The following is an 18845-nucleotide window of genomic DNA, read 5'->3' as shown; positions in this document are numbered from 1 at the left end:
CCTTTTATTTGTAGCTAATACGGTCATCCTTATGACAGAAACAAGTGTAAAAGGGCTAAAATAGAAAAATAAGAGAATAACCAATAAAGGCCTAAGAAATAGGATGTGTGCAAATCAGGTTAGTGGTGAAAAACAAATGCCCTATGTTATGGAAATGACCACGAATCAGGGACTGGCCATTATTATACTGCAGATTAATTTAAGAAGAGAACAATGTTGCTTAGATTTCCAATCACATTGTGACATGGGAACTATAAATAACTGTACCCAGATACATGCTTAACATGTTTTGCAAAAGTGTACACTGTCACATTTACAGTAGAAAAAAAGTGTACAAAATAACAAGTAATAAACAAGTCAAAATCTTTTCTATAAAGGACAATATTTTCTTGCTGAATTAGATTTTCTTTCTTTTATTTTTTGCCCCTGAAATTATTTTAATAAATTATTTAATTGCCTTTTGGTTTTATCTGACATAATTTTTGTGTGTACTGTTTTTCTTCATGTTATTCTTTTATTAATTAACTGACAATACATATTTCTTTTTTATTTATGCAAAGTTAAAGGGCTAGAGGTCAGTCACTACCAAAAGATTCTCAAAAGATTCAGGAAAGTTCGCACCATGTCAGAGGCATTCCATCAGCACAGTGTTGACGATGCGGGGTGAGAATGCGCTGTGTTGACAGAGGCACTATTGCAGCAGCACCAATAGCAGAGCTTCAGGCTCCAGATCCCAAGACCTATAGCACCCAGGTGTTTAAGTTCACTGTGCAAACATTTCTAGCTTTCACAAAAAGTTTTGCTAGTACTGTTAATCCTGAAATTAAAAGATCCATTGAAGATCTGAAGGCTTGAAGGCTTTTGTTGCCAATTTTGATCAAATATTGAAGTATGCGGCTGGATTTTGTTCAAGAAATAAGAAATTACTGTGCAGTAAACGTTACTTTTTTAAATCAATGTTTTAGATGAAAGACACTATATTACTAGATGTTTGTAATTATTTGTTTATTTTTTTCTTGTTTTCATTTTTATATTTTTGCTCTTGTTAAAATGGCTTGTTGTTTAGTGACATTTCTGTGCAAAGGCGGTTAAATTGACATTAAGGAGTACTTTTACCTTGAATTTATGTTTAAAATTGCTATATTTAAAAACATAAATAAATTGTTTGCATATTAACTGTGATTATACAAGATATCTGTTTTCTTGTTGAACTAAAAAAACAATAAAGACCGAATTCTTCAGTGCAGTATTTAATGTCTCTTTTCTTATTGGAAAAGAACAAATATTTTATATCGAAAATGTTTTATATTTAATTTATAATTATTAGCTACATATTCACACAGTGTACAGTCAACTTATAAAGTTTGTATTTTCCCCTATAAAATCTACTAGTACCTTTTATTCCTAGCTAACAAGGTCATCATTATGACAAAAACAAGTGTAATGGGGCTATAGAAAAAACAAACAACAACAACAAAAAAAACACACATTTTGGACCACTGCTACACCACAATAAAGGATTCATATCGCTGAATCCACAGAGCTGCTTTAAGACTCTCTGACCACTGTCTGGTCCATCTTCTCCTTACATACAGGCAAAACCTTAAATCCTGTAGTAAGGACTGTAAAAAGATGGACCAATAAAACAAAGCAGGCATTACAAGCCTATTTTGAGTACACTGATTGGAGTGTTTTTGAAGCTGCTGTCTCTGATCTGGATGAGCTCACAGACTCTGTAACATCTTATATCAGTTTCCGTGTGTATGCATTCCCACCAGAATAACAATATGTTCTATGTTTTAATGTACTTTAGATCAGTGAAGATGATGTGCGTCAGGTTTTCAGGAAACAAAAAAGAAGGAAAGTACCAGGACCAGATGGAGTTTCACCAGACTGTCTAAGAACCTGTGCAGACTAGCTGGTGTCTATCTTTTTACAGATCTTTAACAGATCACTGAAACTGTGTGAAGTGCCTACCTGCTTTGAACATTCCACCATCATCCCCATCACGAAAAAACCGAAAATTACCAGACTGAACAACTACAGACCCATTGCCCTAACATCTGTGTCATTTTAGAGACTGGTGTTGGCTTATCTGGAGGACATCACTGGACCGTTGCTGGACCTCCTTGCAGTTTGCTTACTGAGCAAACAGGTCTGTGAATAATGCGGTAAACATGGAACTGCACTTCATCCTGCAACATCTGGACAAATCCTGTTTGTGGACTTAAGTTCGGCCGTCAACACCATCATCCCAACACTCCTCCAGACCAAACTAACCCAGCACTCTGTTCCAATATATACCTGTTAGTGTAACACCAGCAGATAGGCAACAGATAGGCAACAGCTAGTGAGACCAGGATAAGTCTCCCCACTGCTCTTCTTCCTGTACATCAACAACTGCACCTCCACAGACCCCTCTGTCAAGCTCCTAATGTTTGCAGATGAAAATACAGTCATCGGCCTTATTGATGATGGTGATGACTCTGCATACAGTAGCGCAGTCCAGCAGCTGGCTGTCTGGTGCAGTCATAACAACTTGGAGCTTGACATGCTCAAAACGGTGGAGATGAATGTGGATATCAGGAGAAACACCTCCTGCTCACAATCATGTGGCACCATCATGTGGCACATGTGGCACTGTGGCAGCAGTGGAGTCATTCAGGTTTTTGGGCACCATCATCTCTTAGAGCCCGAAGTGGGACAATCACATCGACTCCATCACATACATCCTCCTACAGAGGACATACTTCCTTTGCCAGATAAGGAAGTTCAACCTGCCACAGGGGCTGCTTAAACAGTTCTACTGTGCCATCATCGAGTCTGTCCTGTGCACTCCGAAAACTAACTGGTTTGCTTATTTTATTTCCATTTTACTTTTAAAAAATGTGGCGATAAAGCTCTTTTTGATTCTGATTTTAGCAGAAAGTTGAAATCAATAACTAGCCATTAACAAAAGCAGTTATAAATCATTAATTACTGGCTAATTTCTGATCCTTAAAATAAAATGTTACCACTACAGTTGACAAACATATAATTTTTGGAAATAGTGAACTAAAAATAATAAAGAATATCTAGCAAAATTATTATAAATTGTTAACATATTGTGTCTATGCAGATCATTCGATTCAATTCTATTCATTTTTTTTATATGTATAGCATTTATAACAAAGATTTGTTCCACAGTAGCTTTACAGAAATAATTCTGTGTTGACTATCACACTAAAGTATACTAACTATGATATTTCTCTTGCAGATAAGCTAATGGTGTATGTTTCTTTTAAAGTAAAATAAATGTAAACCCAGGAGAATTTGAACTAATAGAATTTGTCTTAACTAACTTAAAATAAAAACCATAACACAATTATAGAACTCACATGTTTTGCAGCATCCATCCATGTATGTCATAACTGTGCCTCCAATCTAGAAATAGGAAATAACTTCAGAACAATAAAGATTCTTTTACATGATTTTTTAAACTTACATTGGGGCATACAATGCCCACCACTAACATTGGCACCCTTGTTAAAAATTAGCAAATATGGCTGTGAAAATTTTTATTTAATGTCTTTAACTTGAACATTTGATAAAAAACTAAACACAAAATGCTCTACTCACATAGATAATCTACATTTGCAAACACAAGATAGCTTAGCACTGTTAAACAATAAAGACAATTCGAGATAATAATATAAGATCATTTTTCACAGCCTCAAAAAGTGCAAATTTTAAATGAAGGGCACGGCATACCTCAGGAGTGTGAACATAAAAAAAAATATTGTTGAATAAAAAGATATAAATTATTTGCACCATCATATGATAAACAGAATACAAACAATAATATAATTTCAGCAAAAAGTATATGAGTGTTTGTTTACCTTTATGCACTCGGTTTCATTAAATGGAGGGCAGCTATAAGAATAGGACACCAGTACTGGTCCAGACTGTGTGTCTGTACAGTCGTAATGCATGCAGTCAGACACCCAGCTCTTCCCAGGCTGGAACAGATATGAAAACTATTCACCAGAGGTGGCAATAGTACACACATCCTTCACTTAAGTAGACATACAGATACAGTTTTAAAATACTCTGGTAAAAGTTATATACTTTTTTACTCAAGTTAAAGTAAATATAATTGGGCCCTGACATGTACTTAAGTAAAAAGTAGCCAATACTACTACCTGTTTTAGTGTCACACTAGTAATTCCACTTCCCGTCATATTAATATTGGGTCTGTCAATTGATCAAACTATTTAATCGCGTTCAATAGCATGATTGTCATGTGTGAACTCATGATTAATTACAACTTAATTGCACATTTTTATCTGTTCTAAATGTACCTTAAATATTATTAATTTTTTTTAATACTCATCAACATTGGCATGGACAAATATTGCTGCTTTTTGCAAATGTATGTTTATTATTAGTGAAACTATTGTCAACATATAGCAAGACAAAATATTCAAAAATATTCAAATATATGTTTTAATGTAATTACGTTGTTTTAAATTACGTAATTCATCAGGACCCAAAACGGAACTTTTGCTATGTTTCTACACGGATGGTTAATTAGGTGATACTAGAGAAACTGCACCTCTTCTATCTAAGGTTTTTTTTTTTTTTTATGAAGAATAACAAGGCAAAGCAGAAAACGGCAAAATCGCTATGAAACTCCAGGTTAACTAAACCTGGTGAAAGCTGTGATCAGACTGATGTGAACAAAACACACTGAGTCCCGTAACCAGAGATAAACTAACTAAGTAGCTTGGGTAGTCCGACAGTGTTCCTTAGCCTAAGCTGTAGAACGGACAATGAGCTGGTGGAGGAACGGGGGTTATGTAGCATGGGAACTGATGAGGGCCAGGTGTAGCTGATTAGTAAGTGGGAGAGCTGCTGGGAGTGATAGGTGAGGGTGTGGCTGGTGGATCCCTGACAATTACATAATAAGAGAATATTTGTTTTCAATGTAAATCAGTTTCTATTCATATATTTATTATATTATGTATTATATGTCTGTGAGGCAAGTATTCACTGAGATTCAGGTTGTTTTATTTATGTGTCTGTGAAGAGAGATGACAGACAGAGATGGCAGAGAGCACCCCTGTCTGTTTTCTTTATTTGACAAAAACACAGCATTTTGTTGTTATTATGAGTGTATACAAATAAAATAAGACCCTCTCCAGATTTGAATAATGTATTGCTCTTCTCTGTACAATTAAAAAAGACAATAAAAAGATCATTCAAATTTGTTTTGGCGTGCAGAGGAAAAAATACAATTAGTGCCATTTAAATGAATTTGCCCTAACGCCTTATTAGTGCGGTAATTTTGGCAGCCCTAATTAATACATGAATACAAAACAAATTTATTATGTAGGCATCCAGGCTGAAAAAACACTATATTGAACACAAGCAGAGAAAAGATAATAATGACCAGGTGAGAAGGAATGTCTCTGTTCTCAGTCATGTTTTTATCGCTGACTTCCTCTGTCTCACCCATGTTGCCTTGCGCATTGTTAACTTTGTAAACTAGCCTACATGTGTAGTGTGAGAGCCAGGAAATGAAAACACCAATGGTAGATTGAAAAAGTCGCGCAATTACACGAAATGGGTTAATAGACTGTAAACGATGTTCAGTGAGAAGAAAAAATATTGTAACAAAATAGTAATGAGCCTGGTTTGAAAATGTAAGTGTTAGGCAGCAGTGATAGAGGCGGAAAAAAAAACTAACATCAAAATCATTGTTTTTACCTTTTGCAAAACTAGAGATCCGTTGTCATTATGGTACATACAAGACACATTCTTACACACTCCACAACAGGCACTCTGGTCTTTAGGAGGTACATAAACCTGATTCTGAGATAAAGAACACATAAAATGTATAAATATGTATATGCATATAAATGGTATTAATATTTGGAAACAGTATGATAACAGGAGCTGCATTGAATTTTAGATATGATAAGTACTTTATAAGTATTTTTTAATATATGTTTCTGGTCCTTGTTACATATATATATATATATATATATATATATATATATATATATATATATATATATATATATATATATATATATATATATATATATATATATGTGTGCAAATGAGTTTTTCTGTGCTTGTGTGCCTGAGTTTGCATATCTGTATGAATACTTACTGGCTGACACTGTGCAGTACAGTTAATACTGGTTGCTTTTATGAGGTAGAATCCTGTGACAGAGTCAAATGTTTGTGTGCATCGTGTAGTATAACAGACTCCCAAGGCACTGTGCTCCATCAAAGTTTGTCCAGGTCTCATTACTCCCCTTTTTCCATCCACACACACTGCACTTTTCACTAAATACATAGGCATTAAGGAAATAATCATCTATAATTAAGGTTATATTTATTTATAAATTAATATATTTATATTTGTGTTGTGACAGTTTTAGCTTCAGTCATTTGTTCTCACCACAGTGATGGCGTTTGCAGCCACAGGGATTCTCTGAGTCTACCATAAATGATCTGTCTATTTGCAAATTCTCACCCTTTAAAACAAAGAGGTAGAGATGGGTAAGAGTTCCACGTTTTAACATCAGACTACACTGTAAAATGAATTCGTAGTTTTAACAGTGAAAAAAAAAAAAGAATTAGTGAAGATAAAAACCTGTAAATTATCAAACATGAAAAACTGTTTATTTAACAGTTAAATACTGTTTATGTAAATACAAGTAAACGTAATACTGTTTGCATTATTGATTTGTAAAACTATTCCCTATTAGTTCACTAGTATAGTGCACTTGACAGAGTGAAAGAAAACAAATGAGTGTATTCAGACACTGATGAACACTGCTGTCAACAAGCAGAATCACTGAAGGAATGAACAAGAAACAAAACTACATACAGTTACAACCTTAGATTAAATCAACTGAATTAAAACAGGATGATAGAACAACTCCCAAAACAGAATTACCAGCTTCACCTATTAGTTTATTTCCGTCAAATTTCTACACATCATTCTTTTAAAACTTAACAGGAGTTTATATATTTTTTTCAAAGGTTTTGTTTGACGTCACCATTTTTGAGATCAGTGGTTGCTTTAGTTGGGCTCTTTGACTCTTTGACTCTTTAACAGTAGTTTTTCTCTGCATGTTGTAACTGTGTTTGTTAATCACATTTGTTATGACAAGAAAAATCAAGAGAATTTGTAATTTAGTGGTTTTGGTTAACAAATGATGGTGCTATAATCATCGTCTAATTCGTATCGTAATCGTATATTTGATTTTGTGATTTCTAATTAATTATGGTAATTTAAATGAAAGTACAACACCTTAAAGTTTAATTAGCGCTTTTATACACATATGACAGAAATTTTTTACCGATTGGCGAGGCAGATGGACCGAGCACGGAAGGATGTGCTGCAGGTTAAAGCAATAAAGGATGGAGATGGACATGTGTTGACTAGTGAGGAGAGTGTGTTGAGGACATGTATGAGGACATGTATGAGGACAGCAGTGAAGTGTGCAGTAGGAATAACAGAGTGGTTCAAGTTGAGGTTGGACTGCATCAAGGATTGGCTCTGAGCCCTTACTTGTGGTGATAAATAGATTGACAGACAAGGTCAGACAGGAGTCTCCGTTGGCTATGATGTTTGTGGATGATATTGTGATTTGTGGTGAGAGTAGGGAGCAGATTGAGAAGAGCCTGGAGAGGTGGAGGTATGCACTGGAGAGAAGGGGAATGAAAGTCAGTAGGAGTAAGACAGGTGTGGTTGCAGGGAGAAGAGGTGAAGAAGGTGGAGGAGTTCAGGTACCTGGGGTCAACAGTGCAAAGTAATGGAAAGTGTGTCAGAGAAGTGAAGAAAAGAGTGCAGGCAGGGTGGAAAAAGAGTGGCAGGAGTGATTTGTGATAGAAGGGTATCTGCAAGAGTGAAAGTGAAAGTTCATAGAACTGTGGTGAGATTTGCGATGTTGTACAGTTTAGAGACAGTGGCATTGAGTAAAAGACAGGCAGTGGAGCTGGATTAGAATGATGGACAGGATGGACAGGATTAGAAACTAGTTTATTAGATGGACAGCACATGTAGGACGTTATAGGGACAAAGTGAGAGAGGCTCGATTAAGATGGTTTGGACATTTGCGGAGAACATTAGACATTTACATGAAGTACATCTGTAGGAGAATGCTGAGGATGGAGCAACCAGGAAGAAGGAAAAGAGGAGGAGACAAAGGAGAAGGTTTATGGATGTGGTGAGGAAAGACTTGCAGGTAGTTGGTTTGAAAGAGACAGATGTAGAGGACAGAGTAGTATGGAGTGAGCCGTTGTGGCGACCTCTAATGGGAGCAGCCGAAAAGAAGAAGAAGAAGAGGCTATGATACATATGACAGAAATAAAGTCACACTGGTAAGTAATAGGTGAAACTGGTAATGCTGTTTTGGAGGTTGTTTCCTCTGCTAAGATCATACGATATTTTATGTGTTTTATTTTCAGTTAAATTCATCGCCATCGTACTGATTCTTTGGCTTTGGCTGTAAGTTGTGTTACTTGCTCTTGTTTTTCTCACCTTCAGAGATTCTGCTTGTTCGCAGGTGTTTATCACTAACACTCAATCCTCATTTAATTAGTCACTTCATTATCTCATTAACTTCAACACTGCTTCAGTGTTACTTTAACACTCTGTTGTGTGGACACACAAGTGCTCTTTTAAATGCGGGTTTAAATGTGTAAAATAAAAAATAAAAAAAACACACTGTAAAATTTATTTTAACAGTAATATTCTGTAAATTAAAAAAAACAAACAAAAAAATAACAGTAGGTTGCTGGCAAATCTGCTGCCAGTATTTTATTGTAAAATCAAGAAAAAAAGAGCAAAACACTGTAAAACCTACCAGTCAAATTTCTGTTGCGTTTTTTGTGGGTTACTATTGTGTAGGAGAGTAGAGCTGTGTTGAAGTCACATTTTTTTTATATTTATGTTATGCTGCATGTTGCTTTATATAAAGACAGTAACTGTGTACTGTAGTTACTGATGCAGTGAGAATCCCTTTACTAGTTTAATTTGCACATGAATGTGTGCTGCTGTTATCTGCAAGAGATGTGACTCGAAGTACCAATTTAATGGATACGTTTAAAGTTGTTGCATAATTCCATACGTTTTTTGTCGTGGACTAAAATACATGCATAGTATTAATATGCTCACATATCTTAAATATTATAAATATTTTGTTTATAAAACTTTCTTTCGGCCTCTCCCATTAGGGGTCTCCACAGCGGCTCATCCGCATGTTTGATTTGGCACATGTTTTTACGCTGGATGCCCTTCCTAACGCAACCCTCCCTATTTATCCGGGCTTGGGACCGGCACTAAGGCTTGTGCAACCCTAATGGCTGGGGTTGGTTCCCTGACCGGGGATCGAACCGGGCCGCAGCGGTGAGAGCGCCGCATCCTAACCACTAGACCACCAGGGGATAAATATTTTGTTTATAAACACCTTAAATTCTACAGGATTTTTTTTACAGTGCATGCTGAACTATGCAGACTATGCGCTTTTCGAACATTAATGGAAAGGATTCCTATAAAAAATTATTTCTACCCGAATCTATGCAGTCTATTCAGTGATGACAGTGTCTACATATACTGTACAGGACAGGACATGAGGCACCTACAGAATTAATTGACAAGCTTGAAAATTATGTAAATATATTAATTGGCCTTTACACTCACTAAGCCCGAAACCCTTGAGAGATAAACTTTAAGAAAACCTTTTTTTTTCTTACCAAGTATAGATGGATAACAAAGTGAGAAATTATATTGCACCCAAAATAATTGTTTTAGCTTCTTTTAAGTAGTATATTAGGCAGTAAAAAGAATAGTCTGTCCCTTAAGAATTACAAAAAAAAAGTTGCTTTTCCTTGGGCGAGAGAACTAGCAAATTTAAGCAATGAGAATATAAGAACAATTAGGTCAATAAAACAGCAAGTAAACCCACATAATAAGTGGGATACATTGTCTTACCAGGGCACAATTAGGCTGAGAGATTCTCTCACATGCACATTCTGAAATAAAAAATATTGACTATTGGGTTATCACATACTTATAGTTGTGTGCCTGTAACAAATACATGCACACCCACACATACCCCCCCCCCCCCACACACACAATTTTTCTCTTATATGCTATAAAGGTTTTTGCATACACTATCATATTTCTTACTAATACACAGTCATGTTTTCCCATGCACAAATGCACAGAGCTTGAGCCAATTGTGCCAACTGTGAAAAATCTCTTAAAATTTGCCTGTAACAGTCTTTCACGCACACACACACACACACACACACACACACACACACACACACACACACACACACACACACATACACACACACACACTGTATATGATTAGAATAAATACATTACTTACTGCATTCCTGTAATGGACAGCATTGCCCTAGAACCCTAGTAGAGACAGCAACCATTCCCTCTGGACATGTGGTGACTGAACATCTGGAAGGCTCACACACTGTGCACACACATACTAATAACTAAGCACATCTATTTTTATATACTGTGTTCTGTGTCAGTGTCTAACAAAGTGTAAGGTGGGAGAAATTACTTACAGCAGTGATATATTGGGCAGCAACGATCTGTACTGTTTGAATCCACAGTAAGTAGTTCTCCATCTACACACTCTGGAACCACCTCTGAACATATATCACACACTGTGGTAAACACACAAACCAAAGAATAAACATCAACATTTTTTGGAGAATGATGACGTACCTTCCAATTGTCATATGTTCTCTGCCTCTGGTTTAAAAAGTAACATATCCAGAACAATGACTCACTGCAAATGTGTGCCAGACAGCAGCTTCCTTCTGTGCGAGTTGCAATTAGTGTCTGATCCTCTCGACACACAGGAAAATCTAGCACACACTGGTCAGGATCACACTCTACAGAGAAAGTACTGTTACTGTATTTGCATCCACACACACACACACACACACACACAACCATATGTATTATGCTAATCTCACCACAGGTGTATGCTGGACAGCATGAGTCTTGTCTAAAATATGATACCATCTTCTGTCCAAATTTACAGTCCATCAGATTGGTTTCACATGCACTCTGATTACACACTGAAAAATCAAAAACCACAAGTAAGTTCTTACTTATTTATAACAGTTTGAAGACATTCTGGTTACATGCTTCGAAAATATGGTAACTCTTTATCTGAATTGTACATAGTGGCAAAATCAGAAATATTTCATAAATCTTTTATACAGAATTTACAATAGGCTTATGTCAAAACTCATCATGATGATATTACAGCTTATATAATATTTACTACACAGTAAAAAAATGAAAGACAATTCCTCTCAAAATGAACTGACTAAGATGTAAATTTCTATCCCTTTGAAATGTCTTATATTCAAGAGATTTGCATTGTCATTTTTGTTACTATATCAGTTTTTCAGTAACCTAAAACCTTTTGCATTGCATAATGCATCCACAAAAACCCTGCAGGTAAAATGAATCAGATTGCATATTAGTGTCCATATTTAACAGTTTTTCTCAGCTGCTTTGGAGCATTTCTCAAATCATCCTTAATATTTGTAAACCAGAAATTGCATTCTCTTAACAATTTGTACAACCAGCACAACACATTGGATTACTTGCAAAAGCCTGTGCTTTTCCAAAAATCCTTTTTGGGAATCCTATTTTTTGTCAATGAACTCATTGCCATCAGAATGAGTTTTTTCATTGTTCACAAACAAGATTGCCACAATGTTTAGTCATATTGTCATGTTGTCAGTTTCATCTTATTTCCTTATATATACTACAGTTTAGATTCCAGTGATTCAGGGCTGAATTTTCTGTGTAAAGCTGCTTTGAGACAATGTCCATTGTTAAAAGTGCTATACAAATTAAAATGAATTGAACTCAATTTCTTCTATGAATTTCAACAGTACAAATTTTTTTTATTGCATATTTGATTATATTGATTGCAAGAGACCGAACAGGATTTACACTTCTACTGTACTGTTCTAGAGTTTGTTAATTTCCTGGTTTTTTATCCATTTTCAGAAACTGTAATTATGTGTTTTGCTCTGACTTATATCTGCTCGACAATTGACGGTTTACGAGAATCACCTATTTTAGAAAAATATTTGATAATCGGTTGATCTGATGCCATACACTCGTCTTTATTAGTGACATTCACTATTTATCTGCAGATCAATTTATCAATTCAAGACACATTTACAAAAAAAAAATATTAGAAATTTAAGCTTCACAGATTATCACAAATGGTTGAACAATTTTGCATTCAAAGACTTATGCAGGGAACTGGTGCTGAGATGTTTTGGGAGTCTATTAGACTATTCAGGTGAAACTAGTATAATATATTTTGATCAACATGACAAACAACTGTAGACAAAAAAACTTACATTTGTAGACAATCAATTTAATGAATGCACCAAAGGATTCGTAATTTGATGATGAAATGATGAAAATGATGAATTTAATGATGTGGAGGGTAAACAAGTAGAACATTTATTTTCTGATCTGAGAAACACTCATAATTTGTCTCAGTTCATTTGGAGCATTTCTCAGATAAAATAAAATTATATAAAAATTCTCAAAACTACTTGTTCAACCAATCATGCGGACAGTTAGTTATGTGCATCATAAAAGAAATGTAGTATTGATTTGAGAACAAATTGCAAATGCTTTGGTACATTCATCTAACTGATTGTGTACAATTGTCTCCTGTTACCTACATAATCCATTGTTTATGTCATGTTGATTAACCTGCATTATACTGGTTCTCAACTAAATAGTTTTAACCCCCAAAACAGTTCATTCATCAGTTCATTGCACAAGTCATTGTATGTAAAATGGTTAAACCAGTTTTCATCATCTGTCAAGCTTATCTTCTTCACATTTCTATTTAAATGTATACATTTATAAATTGTGCAGATGAATCTTGAATTTCACTGATGAAGAAAAGTGTATGTCATCAGATAAACCAATGTCAGATCAACTAGTTCTCTTAAAAAATATTGATGGATATTTTGGGCTGAAAGCAAATTTTACTTTTTAGTCCCTGTGTGTTTTTTTTTTAAATTGGTCTAGATACATTTTATTATTTAGTCTTTAGAAACTGTATTTGAAATATTATAAAAATGCATGTAACTGACCACAGACTCTTTGGGGGCAGCAGCTGTTGTCATCTGCCAGGCTAATGCTAATCTCCCCTGCTCGTGTGCAGACTGGCTGGGGAATTTCACTGCACTCAAACTCTACTGGCACAATGCCATCAGTCTCACATTGATACATACAACATCCATCCACTGACGCCCTCCATACCTCGCCCAAGGCACGGGGGACTCCAGAACTATCAGTACAGGCTGCAGAAATATATACATTTCCAGTATTAAACACATCCTGTCATTAGAGGAAGGTAATCACAGAATGTCACAGAGGTTTATGTATGTATACTTTGTTGTGGCTATTTGTTTGTTTGTTGCACAATTAAAAGTAAAAGAAAGTTAAATCCACAAAATTGCTTATAACATTGACATCATAAAGTTTACCCTTCCTTTGTTGTTAAAACATTAAGCCTAATTTATTTTTTACAATGCAGAGAGAAATAGAAAAAAAGGGAGAAAACTGCTTGGGAAAATGTCCATTGTTGAAACTGCTATACAAATAAATAATAAAAAAAAACATACCACACTTGACAGGTGAGATGCAGAGTGCAGAGTATGGTAGGTGAAGTAACGTCCCCTCTGGACACACGCATCCCTCAGATATGCCTGAACACTCAAAAGTGTCAAACTCAAAGTCCTTATTAGGACACGAAGGAGCTGTGCAAGCTGACAGACATGCCTGGTATTGCAATGTCCCAGGACACATAAATGCTACAAAGAACAGATGAGACAAATTGCAGAATTTATAAATGCAATAGTTTTTCATTTAAATTATACCACTAAATATTATTTTAGTTTTAATGCCTAAACAAAGCAAAACAAAGCAAAATATCATGGCCAGCCTACACATTGAACGAGGAACCCACTAGCATTCCACAGTATTCATAAAATTTTTATCATACTGCATTTTGTAAATGTTTTCACAGACGTTCTTACAGTTTGGTGAAAGGGTTTTAGAAACTTCAGCATAACTCTTTCAAAACTACCAAAAGTAATTATTTTGGTTTCTTTCTTTCTGTCACATTTGGGTTTCCTTTCACTTTGTGTTTGTAAGTTTAAACTTACGGCAGTAGTCCGGACTTCTCCACTCAATACAAATGTTAAATTTGTAGCAGGAGGCAACATATACAGCAAGAGCCACACAAGGGTTATTTACATACTCTGCATCTCGTACCCATATTTCACAAAATGTAGCTGGTGGAACCTTCACACACATACACACAAACACACAGAAACGCAGAGGCATATTATAACAAGAAATTTAACTTTCAGTGGTTATAAAGGTTCAAAGGCTTAAAGTTGTGCATTTTGCATACATAAGTATGACAGGCACTGAACGTGAGGTTGTTGAGCATGTTGAGGCATTCAGAACAGTCGCTGGTAGAGCAATTAACCTCCCTCCTCCGGTTCTGGCTAACATAACTTGTGGTGTTTGGAATCTGCCAGCTATCAATAAATACAGCAGGGTCTTCACCATCAGCCACTACAGTACCATTAGGTAAGATCAAATCATTTAGTGAGTTACCATCACAACATCCTGTATGAAACAGAGAGAGAGAGAGAGAGAGAGAGAGAGAGAGAGAGAGAGAGAAAGAGAGAGAGCGATTCATTCCTTTTCCTTAACTGCTTTATCCTGCTCAGCATCTGAAGATTATACAGTAAACATGACACAAGACATACACATTTTTCTAGACACACTTTAGTGTATAATGTCAGAGAAAACCAGAATAGGAAGGAGTTCTACATAGACAAACATACGTACAAATTACAGTATATTGCAATATAATTTAAAGTAATAATAGCATTAATATATATTTTTAATGAGATTGCTGCATACCACACAATCCCATGGTGGAGACCTTATTGCTATAAATCTCTGTTTCAATCACCATCATGCCTGTGCTGTGGAACCATTGTATCTTCAAACCAGCTGGAGTCCAGATCAAATACATGTTTCCTGTATCCAGAACCTCAAAACCATACTTTTTTAAACGTGGCATTGCATACCTTGAGTTCAAATATACCTATAAAAAAACAATTCTCTAATTAATTTCTTTTTACAGTTTCAAGTGTTTTGTCTTGTTCAGTATCATGGTAAGAGAGCAAGATTAATGAATCAGTACTCAACATACAGTTTCAAGTATCTAGAAATCTAAAATATATATATAATCAATCATATTACAATTCAGTTGGGCATAATTTATAGCGTAAGTCTGGTGTGAGACTATGTTGGAGTAAACATTTATAAACAGTGCAAATTTATGTACGCCATAGTCAGTTACTTAACCTAACACAGTTACTTATATACTGAAATCACCTGTAGTGGAAAAATCAGTTAGATAAATCATAATCTGCAGATGCACACTGGACTTTTGTAATTTGCAAGATTTTTATTTGGTAAAGCATTTTAAACCAACAAGGAAAGATGAAAGAAATCAAGTAGTTTTATAATAGTGTGTTTAAATTTCAATGCTAATTGAATATCAATGCTAAATAATTCAGTGAAATGGTCAGAAAATGCAATATTTAATTCAATATTTAATGATCAATGAATACTTGTGAGTCAACCAATCAACCAGCACTCACCCGTCTCTGCAAGCGATTAATGAGCACATGGTTGGAATCATGCGTAATGTTTAGAGCTGCCAGACACAAGTTAGTAAAGTTCCAGACAAGCTGTAGAGAACCAGTGAAAGAGAACCAATCAAATATTTAATAATTATATATAAAAAAGTAAAATAAGCAAATTAATTGTGCATAGGTATGCATTAACAGACAGTTAGTGTTGTGCTAAGCTGTTTGAAATAGGATATATTTAAATAGAAGTAATATTTTTCACAGAGAAATGCAAATAGCTAATTAGCTATGTGCAATTCAACTGTAAATACACATTTCATTCGAATTATTTTGTGAATAAAACAAATGTAGAGATTATGAATTTCTTTGTAAATTTGTAAACTAAGCAACTCCATTTAGAATTGTGACATACATTTTGATACATTTTCCCAGTTTATTCCTTCCTCAGGGTTTAATTTTTTCAAAAATACATTTAATTTAACGTAATTAAATATTTTTTTATCAAACTTTGCATATTTAATTATATTATTATTTTAATGTTTATTTTTATTCCTTTATAGGTCTTCATTTCCTGACTTGATATATGAGTTGTTTTCCATTTCAGAACCTGTGGAGGAATAATCAGGTTTAAAATTAAATACATCTGTATTTTGAGAAGAATAGTTGTTGCAAGGTTGGTAGCTGATGGTTGGGGAGATGTGTGGAAAGTTTTACCTTTTCAGATGCTTTTATATTAATTATAACTGTAAAATAATTGTAAAAAGCATATAAATTGTATAGCTCACTGTGCTGTCCAAGCTGTTGCACTCCTGCACCAGGATGGTAACAGTCTCATTCATGAGTTGTGCCACCACGTATGATGCTGCTTTGTAAAGGGCTACACTGTTCCCATCAAATGTAATAACATTTATGTCTGGAAACACTGAACAGCGACCTACACACAAAAATTTATGTTAAAAATGTACCCTTCAAAACAGCATGCAACACGGTCATCAGTATCTAGGTACTCTTCTACTTATGTGTATAGCCGTGTATAAACTTACATGGACACTTCCACTTTGGGCAACATTTGTCTCCATTGACCAGCACAGCAAAGCCAAGTAGACCACAGCTGGGAGGGCTGGAGTCATAGGGGCAGCTCTGGGACTTATTAAAAAAGACCAGCTGACCATTCACACAAATGAGCTTAGTGCACTCATCTACCATCACAGAGTATGGTGGCTACAGTGACACATATGACAATGACAACACACCAAAAAGTTATGTTAAAGCAATATAAAACAGTACTTACAAATGAAGCTGTTATTTCACTTTGCATTATAGATGGATTTTTTTTGTTGAAATGACCTTGTTATTAACAAAATTATTTAAATTTAATGATAAATATTATATATTATGATATTAAATTATACACTAATGTTATGTCAATTTGAAAAAAGTTGTTTTACTCACAATACAGACTTTGCTCGGACTACCATCCTTTCCTGAAGTGGGCAAAAATGTAGGTGTTAAATGAAACTTCTCTGTTGGGGCTATCCAGTGTTTTGTCTGTGTTATGTAGGAAGTGGTGGTTGTCATGCGTAAAGCTGGGCTGAGAGTTTTGGACATATCTGGGGATGGTATCTCGTCTGTTGTTAAATGTTTTGATAGCATCTCATCAACCAGTTCTGATGGGGAGGTTGTAAAGGAGACTGTTCTTACAGGAGCTGGAGTTGTAGAAGGTGATGCCATGATAGCAGTGGTTGTAGTAGGGCCCATAGCAGTTCTATTTTCAGTCTTTTGCAGTGGTGCCTTTGTACTAGAAATGGTTGAAAATATCAATGGAATTGAAGAGCTTGTTTGAGAAACAGGCCTTGTTCTCTCCAGAGAAACAGTGGTAGCTAACATTTTGTCCGTGGTTGTAATTGTTGACTTTTCAGTGACTATTTGAAGAGGTATGTGTGTTGTTATGGTTTTCCTGGATGTTTTATCTGTAGTTGGTGAAACAGTTGAGATTATTTTTGGAGTTACTATTGTTGGCACTCTCTCTGTGGATGAGGTCATTCTGTGTCTGGATGTGGATGTTGTAAGAAACCATGCTTGCATTGATTTATTAGTAGAAGGTTCATATTTGTCAGTGTGTGGAAGAAATTGAGTTGGCACAGAGCTGTCACTGGATAAGTAAGAAGTGAACACAGTCTCTGTTCTTGGGTAAGACTCAACTGTTTTGGATGTTCCAGCTATACCCGTCATCTGTGCTGGAGGTAAAACTGTGGATGCTGACATAACCATTGGTGTATAAGCTTGAACTGTTGTTTTTCTTGCTTTTTCAGCTGGTGATGTGGAAGTTGAAATAGAAGTTTGTGTCTTCAATGTGCTGATTTTCTCTAAGACATGAGCAGAGGATGAAGATGAGTAAGAAAGGGGACCAAAATGCACCTCTGTGGAACTTTCTTTGGTAGCTTTAGGTAAAGTACCATTGCTCACCATTTGAGTTTTTGTGGTTGTCATGTGCGTGGGCAAAATCTGTGAAGGTGGTAATGTTGGTATTACATGTGCTATAGCTGAAGGACGAACTGTAGTGTGTGTGGTTAGAGATGGAATTAGGAGGCTTGTCAGAGTGGGCACTACAACTTTAGTTGTGCTTTCAGATAGAATTGGTGAGATGGAATCAGTGGATTTGGTTCCTGTAGTGGAGGTTTGGCTCATTCCCAAATATGTGGTTATGTGTGTCTCATCAGTAGGTTGGACACCCGGTAACCAGGATTCGTGAGGAGTATAGAGAATAGATATTGGTTGCAAGGTTGTAGTTGCTGTGGTTTTTACTGCCCTGACTGTAGAGACCATAGAAGGCACAGTTGTGATTTGGGTTGGGGTGTTTATGTCTGATTTAGGTTTGGTAGTCAGCGGTTGCTTTGACACAGTTTGTGTTGTCTCTCTAGGTTGTCTCTCAGGGAGATGAGTTGTAGATGTTTTCACCACAACCAAAGAAGTAGGCAAAGTTTTGGATTTGGTGTGTGCCACTGAAGGTTCTTTTGTACCACTCATTATAGTTGGTTTTAGTGTGCTGAAATCACTGACTGATGTGATTAACT

General features: G+C 35.5%; 1 protein-coding gene across 1 annotated transcript in view; it reads right to left on the bottom strand.

Annotated features, from left to right (window-relative positions):
* otog (otogelin) overlaps window positions 1–18845 on the bottom strand; it is a gene marked incomplete at its 5' end in the record, with an annotated part of 87626 nt that overhangs the window by 12154 nt on the left and 56627 nt on the right. The window contains 19 exons of the mRNA XM_083551221.1: window positions 3378–3423; window positions 3879–3998; window positions 5749–5853; window positions 6158–6336; window positions 6452–6527; window positions 9995–10035; window positions 10401–10499; window positions 10597–10698; window positions 10825–10929; window positions 11014–11118; window positions 13183–13392; window positions 13717–13905; window positions 14260–14398; window positions 14511–14731; window positions 15032–15218; window positions 15781–15870; window positions 16557–16705; window positions 16815–16992; window positions 17224–17569. Coding sequence (XP_083407347.1) covers window positions 3378–3423; window positions 3879–3998; window positions 5749–5853; window positions 6158–6336; window positions 6452–6527; window positions 9995–10035; window positions 10401–10499; window positions 10597–10698; window positions 10825–10929; window positions 11014–11118; window positions 13183–13392; window positions 13717–13905; window positions 14260–14398; window positions 14511–14731; window positions 15032–15218; window positions 15781–15870; window positions 16557–16705; window positions 16815–16992; window positions 17224–17569 — 2687 coding nt within the window. The remainder of the gene's footprint in view (window positions 1–3377; window positions 3424–3878; window positions 3999–5748; window positions 5854–6157; window positions 6337–6451; window positions 6528–9994; window positions 10036–10400; window positions 10500–10596; window positions 10699–10824; window positions 10930–11013; window positions 11119–13182; window positions 13393–13716; window positions 13906–14259; window positions 14399–14510; window positions 14732–15031; window positions 15219–15780; window positions 15871–16556; window positions 16706–16814; window positions 16993–17223; window positions 17570–18845) is intronic.

The sequence above is a fragment of the Silurus aristotelis genome (genome assembly GCF_946808225.1).
Source record: "Silurus aristotelis genome assembly, chromosome: 9".
Taxonomy (NCBI): Eukaryota; Metazoa; Chordata; class Actinopteri; order Siluriformes; family Siluridae; genus Silurus; species Silurus aristotelis.
This window is presented reverse-complemented; position numbering and strand designations above follow the sequence as displayed.